We start from the raw sequence: 11,632 nt of genomic DNA on the forward strand, positions 1-11,632 counted from the left end.
GCGAACCCGGACCTAAGGTCTGAGCTATCTGCCAAAAATGGACCGCGGAAAGATTTAATTGATTACCCCTGGTCTACACCATCCAATTGCACAGCCGGAGTACGCGCGCACGCTGGCGAAAGTTTTGTGGACTCTATGTTCTTTCTTCCGGTATGAGCCCCCGCGGCTCCGGTATCATTATGCAATGTTTAGTTGCCCCGTATCTGGTTATGTAGTCGTACAGTGTGAGTTATTCCTGCCATATGTGTGTAATTTTGCTGCATTTATGCCATTCCCTCATGTGTTGTGTGTTAAATTGAGAATGTTCACTGCGTCATTACGCTATTGAGGTATTAATGAAGAGCCTTGTTACGTCTACTGCCTCGCCTTTACACACCACTCCACAGCATTTTTGGTTATATTTGGTTAGGGAATTATCTTTCCTTTGGCACCGTCCATAGTGCATCTTCGTAGCAAAAGCATTTTGAACGTCACTTTATTGTCGCGTTGTGTCCATCGATCCGTTTGTCAACACACAAGTTACAGCCCCGTCACCAGTATTACACATATATCTGCTGTACACTTGCATATTAAACTGACATAAACAGCTATAAACGTAAATATTAAATAACATTTCGTGTGACGTTGCTCAAACACATGTAATCTGAGTCCATCTAAAGTGACTTTTAGTTTCGTTTTTGCGTGTATTTGGCCCCGCCCACTTGCCCCGGTTTTCTTTCCGTGTTCTAATAACAGACTCGGGCTGTTGAGTGAAGATGTCTACAGGAAGACGTGACTGTTCAGGTATTTCTGAAAAATTATGTTGTACATTAAATGTATATGACCATTTGAATGTTATTTAACATCCATGAAAGCGTTAGTTTCTTGTTACAGACAAACGTTTTTGATTGCAAATATATGTTGTGTAAGCACAAACAGAATTTTACTACAAGGATGTATGCGAGATGAAGCTCTTTACAAACACCTGTTTAAAACCTGTTTGCTCTACAGAATAACATAGAACAATTATGCAAACTAAAGTTTTAGAACAATAAATACAGCACTAGCGCTACAGTAGGACAGTACAGGTGTTCAAAGCAGCAGTCTGAGTACCTCTACGATCGAGAGACAAAATAGTAAAACATGCCACCCATGTAAACTGTTTTTAATCTTAAGCTCTTTTTTGTTTTGTTTGCTAGCTATTAGACGGTAGCCAATACACACAACAATCACGGAAGAGTCTGGAAGAAAAGCAGCATGTTTTCAGTTAAGGCCACTCGCGAACATAGACGTGTGTGTGTGTGTGTGTGTGTGTGTGTGTGTGTGTGTGTGTGTGTGTGTGTGTGTGTGTGAGAGAGACCTGGCCACTATCCTGTTAGAAGAATGGCTTAAAATCCCTCTGACCTCTGTGCAGGACTTGTATATGTCATTCCCAAGACGAATTAATGCTGTATTGGCTGCAAAAGGGGGCCCTTTTTTCAGAACACAGTAGAGAAACTGCCAAACTCTGAGCAGTAGCTGCTCGTCCTTCTGTTAACTGCTTGCTAGTGTAGTGTACATGCTTCATAGTAAAGTGACGGCTGATTTTGTATCTTTGAAAACTGCAACTGTTTCTTGGCATATCGGACATACAGCCGCTGATTGGACCTCAGTGAAAAAATATTTTGTTGTCCACTCCATTTTAAACACTCGGCACTTTGAATGAAAAGGTCATTCAAAAATTTGGGGTTTAGGGTTTTTGGAAATCAACGCCCCAGAGGAAGAGTGGAGAGATACACAATCCAAGCTGCTTGAGGTCTAGTGCAGGGGTGGCCAACCCGTCAGAGACCAAGAGCCACTTTTTTTTTACGAGACGCAGGTTGGCCACTCCTGGTCTAGTGTGAAGTTTCCACAATCAGTGATGGTTTGGGCAGCCATGTCATCTGTTGCTGTAGGTCCACTGTGTTATATTAAGACCAAAGTCAGCGCAGTCATCCACATCATGCTTCCCTCTGTTCAACAAGCTTATTGGAGATGGATATTTCATTTTCCAGCAGGACTTGGCACCTGTCCACACTGTCAAAAGTATCAGTACCTGGTTTAATAACCACAGTATCACTGTCCTTGATTGGCCAGCAATGAAGATGAGAGACACCAAACCCAACAATGTAGACGAGCTGAAGGCTGCTATCAAAGCAACCTGGGCTTCCATAACACCTCAGCAGTGCCACAGGCTGATCACCTCCATGCCATGTCATGGTGATTTTTGTATTGAATTGCTGAAATAAATGAACTTTTTGATGATATTCTAGTTTATTGAGATGCACCTGTATATTTGTCACTGTAGGCCAGTTCCAGCACTCAGGGGAGTTGCCCATGGCCACACGCAGGCAGACACGCACACACACCCAATACTTTACTTTTTACTTTAGCCACACCCACACACAGACAAGCCCCTCCCTCGCTCACAATCTCCTGCCTACTGACACACCCACACACACCTGCTGCACATTACCTTCTCTCTTCCTCCCTCTATAAACGCCCCACAGGTCCACAAGTCCAGTGCTGTGTATTCACCTGAGCTTCATTCTGACTGGACTTTGGACTCCCGTGCGTCAGTTGACTTTATTTTTATGCACGTTTTGAGCATGTTACTTATTAGCACTACAATATATCTATATTGGACTCAGAACTATTTAATTACTAACCATTAAATAATTTACTACAGACTGAAGAACAAATGAATCCATGTGAGTATCCAAAGAGTGAAGCAGGTGGTGAATGAATAGACAGCAGAGGGGAAGAACAGAGATCATGGCGTTTAACACCAGCACAGGTGAGTGAACTACACACGGAACACAGAACACAGAATACTACACACTACACACTATACACTACACACTATACAACCACTACAACACCAGCACAGGTGAGTGAACTACACACGGAACACAGAATACTACACACTACACACTACACACTATACACTACACACTATACACTACACAACCACTACAACACCAGCACAGGTGAGTGAACTACACACGGAACACAGAATACTACACACTACACACTATACACTACACACTATACACTACACAACCACTACAACACCAGCACAGGTGAGTGAACTACACACGGAACACAGAACACTACACACTGAAGACTACACACTACACACGGACCACTATACACTGAATACTAAACACTACACACGGACCACTACACAATGAACACTACACACGGAAGACTACACAGCACAGCACAGCATACTACACATTCAACACCAACTACTGCACACTAAACAGCATATATGATACACTCAGTAGTGTCTGTGTGTGTGTGTGTGTGTGTGTGTGTGTGAACATTTACTTGGTGGCAGTGAGTAACAGTGTTGATGTGATTAAGTGTAGGTCCCCATCAGGTGATATGTCAACTTGAATACACTGGCTGTGATTAGCTGATTTTAGATTCTGGCAGGGGCCATGATGATGTTACAGGATGCATTATCTATTTATGTTGTCATACTATATGTATATACAGTGGGATGTGAAAGTTTGGGCACCCTTGTTAATTTTCCTGATTTACCTTTATAAATCAATGAATGTTTGGATTGTTTAAATTGTTGAGCGGAAGGGGGGGGGGGGGGTGGCTGTGTGGCGAGTGTAAATTGTTAGCGGAGGGGAGGTGTAAATGGACACAAATTAAGTATTATATCACGATCGACGCCAAGTATATTCGTCTCCGCCGAGCAGAGCGTTGAGGAGCGATTTCGATTGGAGGATCGTACTCAATTTTTTATTATTAATTTTTTTTGCTGATGCTGGTCCAGCGTGTCGCGTGCCAGTGATTATGCCATAGGCGTGCCATAGGTTGCCGACCCCTGGTCTAGATTGTGGCTGAAGGTATTTTAGACCATTCTTTTTTACAAAACATCTCTAGTTCATTCAGGTTTGATGGTTTCCGAGCATGGACAGCTCTCTTTAATCACCACAGATTTTCAATAATATTCAGGTCTGGGGACTGAGATGGCCATTTCAGAACATTGTACTTGTTCCTCTGCATGAATGTGTTAGTAGATGTTGAGCAGTGTTTAGGGTGGTTGTAGATGTTGAGCAGAGTTTAGGGTCATTGTAGATGTTGAGCAGTGTTCAGGGTGGTTGTAGATGTTGATCAGTGTTTAGGGTGGTTGTAAATGTTGATCAGTGTTTAGGGTGGTTGTAAATGTTGATCAGTGTTTAGGGTGGTTGTAAATATTGATCAGTGTTTAGGGTGGTTGTAGATGTTGGGCAGTGTTTAGGGTGGTTGTAGATGTTGAGCAGTGTTTAGGGTCGTTGTAGATGTTGAGCAGTGTTTAGGGTGGTTGTAGATGTTGAGCAGTGTTTAGGGTCATTGTAGATGTTGAGCAGTGTTGGGGGTGGTTGTAGATGTTGAGCAGTGTTTAGGGTCGTTGTAGATGTTTAGGGTCGTTGTAGATGTTGAGCAGTGTTGAGGGTGGTTGTAGATGTTGAGCAGTGTTGAGGGTGGTTGTAGATGTTGAGCAGTGTTTAGGGTCGTTGTAGATGTTGAGCAGAGTTTAGGGTGGTTGTAGATGTTGAGCAGTGTTTAGGGTGGTTGTAGATGTTGAGCAGTGTTTAGGGTCATTGTAGATGTTGAGCAGTGTTGGGGGTGGTTGTAGATGTTGAGCAGTGTTTAGGGTCGTTGTAGATGTTGAGCAGTGTTTAGGGTCGTTGTAGATGTTGAGCAGTGTTTAGGGTGGTTGTAGATGTTGAGTAGTGTTTAGGGTGGTTGTAGATGTTGAGCAGTGTTTAGGGTTGATGTAGATGTTGAGCAGTGTTTAGGGTTGTTGTAGATGTTGAGCAGTGTTTAGGGTTGATGTAGATGTTGAGCAGAGTTTAGGGTCGTTGTAGATGTTGAGCAGTGTTTAGGGTCGTTGTAGATGTTGAGCAGTGTTTAGGGTCATTGTAGATGTTGAGCAGTGTTGGGGGTGGTTGTAGATGTTGAGCAGTGTTTAGGGTCGTTGTAGATGTTTAGGGTCGTTGTAGATGTTGAGCAGTGTTTAGGGTCGTTGTAGATGTTGAGCAGTGTTTAGGGTTGTTGTAGATGTTGAGCAGTGTTTAGGGTGGTTGTAGATCTTGAGCAGTGTTTAGGGTGGTTGTAGATGTTGAGCAGTGTTTAGGGTGGTTGTAGATGTTGAGCAGTGTTTAGGGTGGTTGTAGATGTTGAGCAGTGTTTAGGGTGGTTGTAGATGTTGAGCAGTGTTTAGGGTTGATGTAGATGTTGAGCAGTGTTTAGGGTTGATGTAGATGTTGAGCAGTGTTTAGGGTTGTTGTAGATGTTGAGCAGTGTTTAGGGTTGATGTAGATGTTGAGCAGTGTTTAGGGTGGTTGTAGATGTTGAGCAGTGTTTAGGGTGGTTGTAGATGTTGAGCAGTGTTTAGGGTCGTTGTAGATGTTGAGCAGTGTTGAGGGTGGTTGTAGATGTTGAGCAGTGTTGAGGGTGGTTGTAGATGTTGAGCAGTGTTTAGGGTCGTTGTAGATGTTGAGCAGAGTTTAGGGTCGTTGTAGATGTTGAGCAGTGTTTAGGGTGGTTGTAGATGTTGAGCAGTGTTTAGGGTCATTGTAGATGTTGAGCAGTGTTGGGGGTGGTTGTAGATGTTGAGCAGTGTTTAGGGTCGTTGTAGATGTTTAGGGTCGTTGTAGATGTTGAGCAGTGTTTAGGGTGGTTGTAGATGTTGAGCAGTGTTTAGGGTCATTGTAGATGTTGAGCAGTGTTTAGGGTGGTTGTAGATGTTGAGCAGTGTTTAGGGTCGTTGTAGATGTTGAGCAGTGTTTAGGGTCGTTGTAGATGTTGAGCAGTGTTTAGGGTGGTTGTAGATGTTGAGCAGTGTTTAGGGTGGTTGTAGATGTTGAGTAGTGTTTAGGGTGGTTGTAGATGTTGAGCAGTGTTTAGGGTTGATGTAGATGTTGAGCAGTGTTTAGGGTTGATGTAGATGTTGAGCAGTGTTTAGGGTTGTTGTAGATGTTGAGCAGTGTTTAGGGTTGATGTAGATGTTGAGCAGTGTTTAGGATTGTTGTAGATGTTGAGCAGTGTTTAGGGTGGTTGTAGATGTTGAGCAGTGTTTAGGGTCATTGTAGATGTTGAGCAGTGTTTAGGGTCATTGTAGATGTTGAGCAGTGTTGAGGGTGGTTGTAGATGTTGAGCAGTGTTGAGGGTGGTTGTAGATGTTGAGCAGTGTTTAGGGTCATTGTAGCTGTTGAGCAGTGTTGGGGGTGGTTGTAGATGTTGAGCAGTGTTTAGGGTGGTTGTAGATGTTTAGGGTCGTTGTAGATGTTGAGCAGTGTTTAGGGTCGTTGTAGATGTTGAGCAGTGTTTAGGGTTGTTGTAGATGTTGAGCAGTGTTTAGGGTCATTGTAGATGTTGAGCAGAGTTTAGGGTCGTTGTAGATGTTGAGCAATGTTTAGGGTTGTTGTAGATGTTGAGCAGTGTTTAGGGTCGTTGTAGATGTTGAGCAGTGTTTAGGGTCGTTGTAGATGTTGAGCAATGTTTAGGGTCGTTGTAGATGTTAAGCAATGTTTAGGGTCGTTGTAGATGTTGAGCAGTGTTTAGGGTCATTGTAGATGTTGAGCAGTGTTTAGGGTTGTTGTAGATGTTGAACAGTGTTTAGGGTTGTTGTAGATGTTGAACAGTGTTTAGGGTTGTTGTAGATGTTGAGCAGTGTTTAGGGTCATTGTAGATGTTGAGCAGTGTTTAGGGTGGTTGTAGATGTTGAGCAGTGTTTAGGGTGGTTGTAGATGTTGAGTAGTGTTTAGGGTGGTTGTAGATGTTGAGCAGTGTTTAGGGTTGATGTAGATGTTGAGCAGTGTTTAGGGTTGATGTAGATGTTGAGCAGTGTTTAGGGTCGTTGTAGATGTTGAGCAGTGTTTAGGGTTGTTGTAGATGTTGAGCAGTGTTTAGGGCCATTGTCCTGTTGGAAGATCTAGCCCCGGTGCAGCTTCAGCTTCTTCACTGATTCCTGGACATTGGTCTCCAGAATCTGCTGATATTGATTGGAATCCATGCATCCCTCAACTTTAACAAGATCCCCAGTCCCTGTACTGGCCACACAGCCCCACAGCATGATGGAACCACCACCAAATTTTACTTCATTTCACCTCTCAAATATCACTGTGTTTGTCCCCTATATGATATATTTAACTGATTTTTTAATCCAAACATTCAATGATTTATAAAGGTAAATCAGGAAAATTAACAAGGGTGCCCAAACTTTCGCATCCCACTGTATCTCAATTTTAAGAAAAGGTCACTAGGGGGCTGTGCTGCACACGTACCCAGAGAGGTGGGCAGTCCTAGCCCGGTGCCCAGGGAGCAGTTGGGGTTAGGTGCCTTGCTCAAGGGCACTTTAGTCATGACCTCAGACCTGGGAATCGAACCCACAACCCTCCAGTCACAAGACCAGTTCCCTACCACCAGACCATAACTGGCACAAATTACCATTAAGTCTTTCTTTTAAAAATATATTTCATTGTTTTAATTACAATGGCAGTGACTTTCATAGCCGATCTTTCTTTTTTCAGAAGCTGTTATCCAGAAACCTGGACAGATATAAAGAATGAGCAAAGACGAACCCCACAGTGCTGATACAGTGTGAGACATTCTCACCAAACCAGCCAGTCAAAATGGGTGAGACCTTACAATAGAAGACCTTTCAGAAACAAACATTTTTCTCCTTCAAATTGTTGACAGTTATACTACTGCAGGGTCAGTAGTAGACAGGTGTGATACTGCAGGTTCAGTAGTAGACAGGTGTGATACTGCAGGTTCAGTAGTAGAGAGGTGTGATACTGCAGGTTCAGTAGTAGACAGGTGTGATACTGCAGGTTCAGTAGTAGACAGGTGTGATACTGCAGGTTCAATAGTAGACAGGTGTGATACTGCAGGTTCAGTAGTAGACAGGTGTGATACTGCAGGTTCAGTAGTAGACAGGTGTGATACTGCAGGTTCAGTAGTAGACAGGTGTGATACTGCAGGTTCAGTAGTAGACAGGTGTGATACTGCAGGTTCAGTAGTAGACAGGTGTGATACTGCAGGTTCAATAGTAGACAGGTGTGATACTGCAGGGTCAGTAGTAGACAGGTGTGATACTGCAGGGTCAGTAGTAGACAGGTATAATAATACTGCAGAGTCAGTAGTAGACAGTAGGGGTGGGTATCACCACTGATTTCCCAGTTCGATTTGATTCCGATTCACAAGGTCCCGATTCAATTCGATTTTCGATTCGATTTGATCCGATTCAATATCAGTTCTTGTAGGGAAATTTCAGTTACAATAAAAAGTGTAGTTTGAATGTGAAATGTTGTAATGATACAAGGAACACTCAAACTTTATTAAAATGAGTGTTTTTATATCAATTAATGCACACACTTCCACATAGCTCCTTTACCAGAAAAGGCATTGAAAGCGGTTTGAACAGCCCTTTAAAGTGCAAATTAAGTTTTTTTTTTTACATGTAACAAAAACATTTATGAACATTCTGAATATTGTAAACATTAGGGTCCAAAAACTAATATTTATTCATGAATGCTTTCTGACATCTTGGAGATTGTCAAATTTTTCTGCAAGAAAATGAGCTGATCAACATGTTGAGGAGTGAGACAGCTCCTTTGTGCAGTAACAATATTGATCAACATGTTGAGGAGTGAAACAGCCAATTCTAAAGATCGATCTCAGGTTTAATAAATCGATATCGAATAATTCAAATGAGGATTGATTTGAATTGAAAAATCAATTTTTTAAACACACCCCTAGTAGACATGTATGATACTGCAGGGTCAGTTGTAGACAGATATGATACTGCAGGGTCAGTTGTAGACAGATATGATACTGCAGGGTCAGTAGTAGACAGGTGTGATACTGCAGGGTCAGTAGTAGACAGGTGTGATACTGCAGGGTCAGTAGTAGACAGGTGTGATACTGCCGGGTCAGTAGAAGACAGGTGGGATACTGCCGGGTCAGTAGTAGACAGGTGTTTTATGTTTTGAAACACATTCGTGTTTCTGTTACTGTTAGTCTTATGCCTATCCGTCTCGTTTAATTTAATTGGTTTTTCAGTTGCCTGTGTTCTCCCTTGTCTCATTCCTTTCCCCTGTCTCGTGTTCTGTCTGATTTATGTAAATAAGTACTTAACAAACTGCTCTTGCATCACACCTGCCCGTGTGAACCGTTACAATGTGATACATGTAATATGTGTTATGGTGTGTAGGACAGTTGACTAGGCTGCAGTTTTATTTCAGCAGGTGCCACATGTCGGGCACAAATTTAAAGGGCTATAAATTATTTTGGACTTTTTCTGTTTTCAGATCTGTTTAGAAAATAACCCCAAAACAAAAAATCTCATTAAAATCAAATTAAAATCTCATTAAAATTAAAACCCTCTAGAACCCAAAAACATTTCTGTCATGCTACAGCCCCTGACCCCTCCCCTTTGCGCGTGTGTTTATGTTGTCTACGTCTAGTTGTCTGCGTCTGTGGATCTTCGTGGGTGTGGTTGTGTCTGAGTGTGTTCATCGGTCTCACCTGTGGCTCGTCTCGTGATCACGCGGGGCTTATGTGGTTTGTCTATTTAATGTGCGTTTGCGCAGTGTCCCGTGCTCATCTTTGTCTGAGTCATACACGTGTTAATGTGTGAATGTTCTACATGCACCGTTTGCGCTATTGTCTAAATAAACGCCACGTCACTGTGTGCAAGACTAGTTCTCGTGCATCGTCCTTCTCTCGGCACATATTACCATATATTACCATATATATGGTAATATAATAAGGGTATATGGTAGACATTTTGAAACGGTAGTATGAATCGATAGATATGTCTATAATTTTGCGCTACGGGTGTACGCTGACACTGACGTGAAATTAGCGTGCGCATGCGCAGTAGCCCTAGATAGGACAGCTCGAGGGGTAGCACAGATTTTCAGAACACCTGTTAAGTTGAGCACGGGCCGCATTTGAGCCATGTATTTGGGCCGCATATGTATCTATATTTTATTTAACGGTTGTTTATTTTCAAAACACACAATCTTAACGTTTTCATGAGCACTCAAGTTTCCGGCATGAATTACAAGAGGTAGAACATTTCTTATATATTTGCAATGTAATACAAATATTTGTAACTTAATACAAGTGAGCCATTCAGTCAGGTAGTTATTTGTTGAGAAACAAACACAAAATACAATTCGTTACAATTTCAAGCATTTTCAAGAACTTCCCAAAAGTTTAAGGACCTATAGACACGCATTAGTCCTGCGCCCCACTCACAGGAAGTATACGGTATACATGTAATGTCACAGAAATCCAGTGGATATTATTTGATAATGGCCAGTATCACTAGTGTCATAATACTTTAGCAATATATGATTTGCAATATGTCCAAGAACATTTATTGTCTGGATAATTTGATGGAATTCTCATGCCCCAGCGCCCCCCACTGACAAGTCGCTACTGATCTTAGTTGTTCTGTATCCTACTTTATTAAACTTTAGAACTCTTCCCTGACACTAGTGTGTGAATCTGTTCTCTGGACGCCAGCTAAGTAACACTGACAGTTGAACACTGCTCTTTGAGGCTAATGGCTATGATCTAGGGTTAGCCTAACAAGAATATTACTGGTCGTACTTTTTTATAATTTTAGTTGATACATTTTATAAATTGTTATAAAATGTATAAATTGTTTGTTAATTTTATTATATTTTTTCAGCGTCTGATCTGAGGATTGTTCTGTTGGGGAAGAATGAGACCAGCAGAGTGGGAAACTTCATCCTGGGAAGAGATGCGTTTGAGACTGAAGCTCCTCCTCCTTCAGTAGAACATCAGAGTGAGAGAATCAGAGGACACGTGGAGGGGAGATACATCACCCTCATCAACTCACCCCACCTGCTTCACACTGAACTCACTCAAGAGGAACTGACTCAGAGAGTGAAAGAGTGTGTGTCTCTGTCTGATCCTGGACCTCATGTGTTTTTACTGGTGCTCCAGTCTGAGAACTTCACACAGGAGGACCAGGACAGAATCAGAAGTGTCCTGGACTCTTATGGTCCACTGTGTCTGAAACAGTCGGTAGTGGTGACTACAGGTGAAGACCAAGACACAAGAGGATGTTTATCTACATTCATCAGAGAATGTGGAGGGAGACACCACATATGTGAGGACTTTAAATTCAATGCGATATTTAATCGGCAGCCAGTGTAGTGCGGCGGGAGTGGGACTAATATGATCGAATTTCCTAGCCTTGGTTAGGACTCTAGCTGCGGCATTTTGTACAAGTTGTAGCTTCTTTATGGACTGTTTAGAGCATCCAATTAGAAGACTATTACAGTAGTCTAATCTCGACGAGGCAAAAGCATGAACTAGCTTCTCTGCATCAGCTAATGAAAGTAAGTGTCTCAGCTTGGCAATATTACGTAAATGGAAAAAGGGACAGGGCGTAACTGGCTCCGTCGTCCGTCTCCTCCTCTCCCGACCCATCACTCCCGAACTTGAACTCGGGAGGGGTCGCACCCACCATTTCTGCATACAAAATCAGCGGGTCCTCCGTGCCGTCCTCTAATTCTGCCAGGGGGGAGGACTCTCCTCTCAGTGCGTGGAGACCCTCTCTCCATACCGCCTGGAAAAAGACCTC

At 42.6% G+C, this 11,632-nt stretch overlaps 1 protein-coding gene across 5 annotated transcripts; it reads left to right on the forward strand.

The window, feature by feature from the left end:
- LOC143517668 (GTPase IMAP family member 6-like) lies at window positions 1-11,213 on the forward strand. Of its 5 annotated transcripts, none has more exons than XM_077010413.1 (5): window positions 1-783; window positions 2,508-2,568; window positions 2,687-2,794; window positions 7,536-7,641; window positions 10,712-11,213. In XM_077010413.1, exons 4-5 carry the CDS (start codon window positions 7,638-7,640, stop codon window positions 11,200-11,202), a joined length of 495 nt encoding a protein of 164 aa, XP_076866528.1. In that variant the 5' UTR covers window positions 1-783; window positions 2,508-2,568; window positions 2,687-2,794; window positions 7,536-7,637; the 3' UTR covers window positions 11,203-11,213. The 5 variants fall into 5 exon arrangements, with proteins under 5 accessions (XP_076866528.1, XP_076866529.1, XP_076866527.1 ...); XM_077010414.1 differs by having other exon boundaries at window positions 7,539-7,641; XM_077010412.1 differs by lacking the exon at window positions 7,536-7,641 and having other exon boundaries at window positions 2,508-2,572.
- Window positions 11,214-11,632: the final 419 nt, after the last annotated feature.

This window comes from Brachyhypopomus gauderio, chromosome 6 (assembly GCF_052324685.1).
Source record: "Brachyhypopomus gauderio isolate BG-103 chromosome 6, BGAUD_0.2, whole genome shotgun sequence".
In the NCBI taxonomy this organism is placed as follows: Eukaryota; Metazoa; Chordata; class Actinopteri; order Gymnotiformes; family Hypopomidae; genus Brachyhypopomus; species Brachyhypopomus gauderio.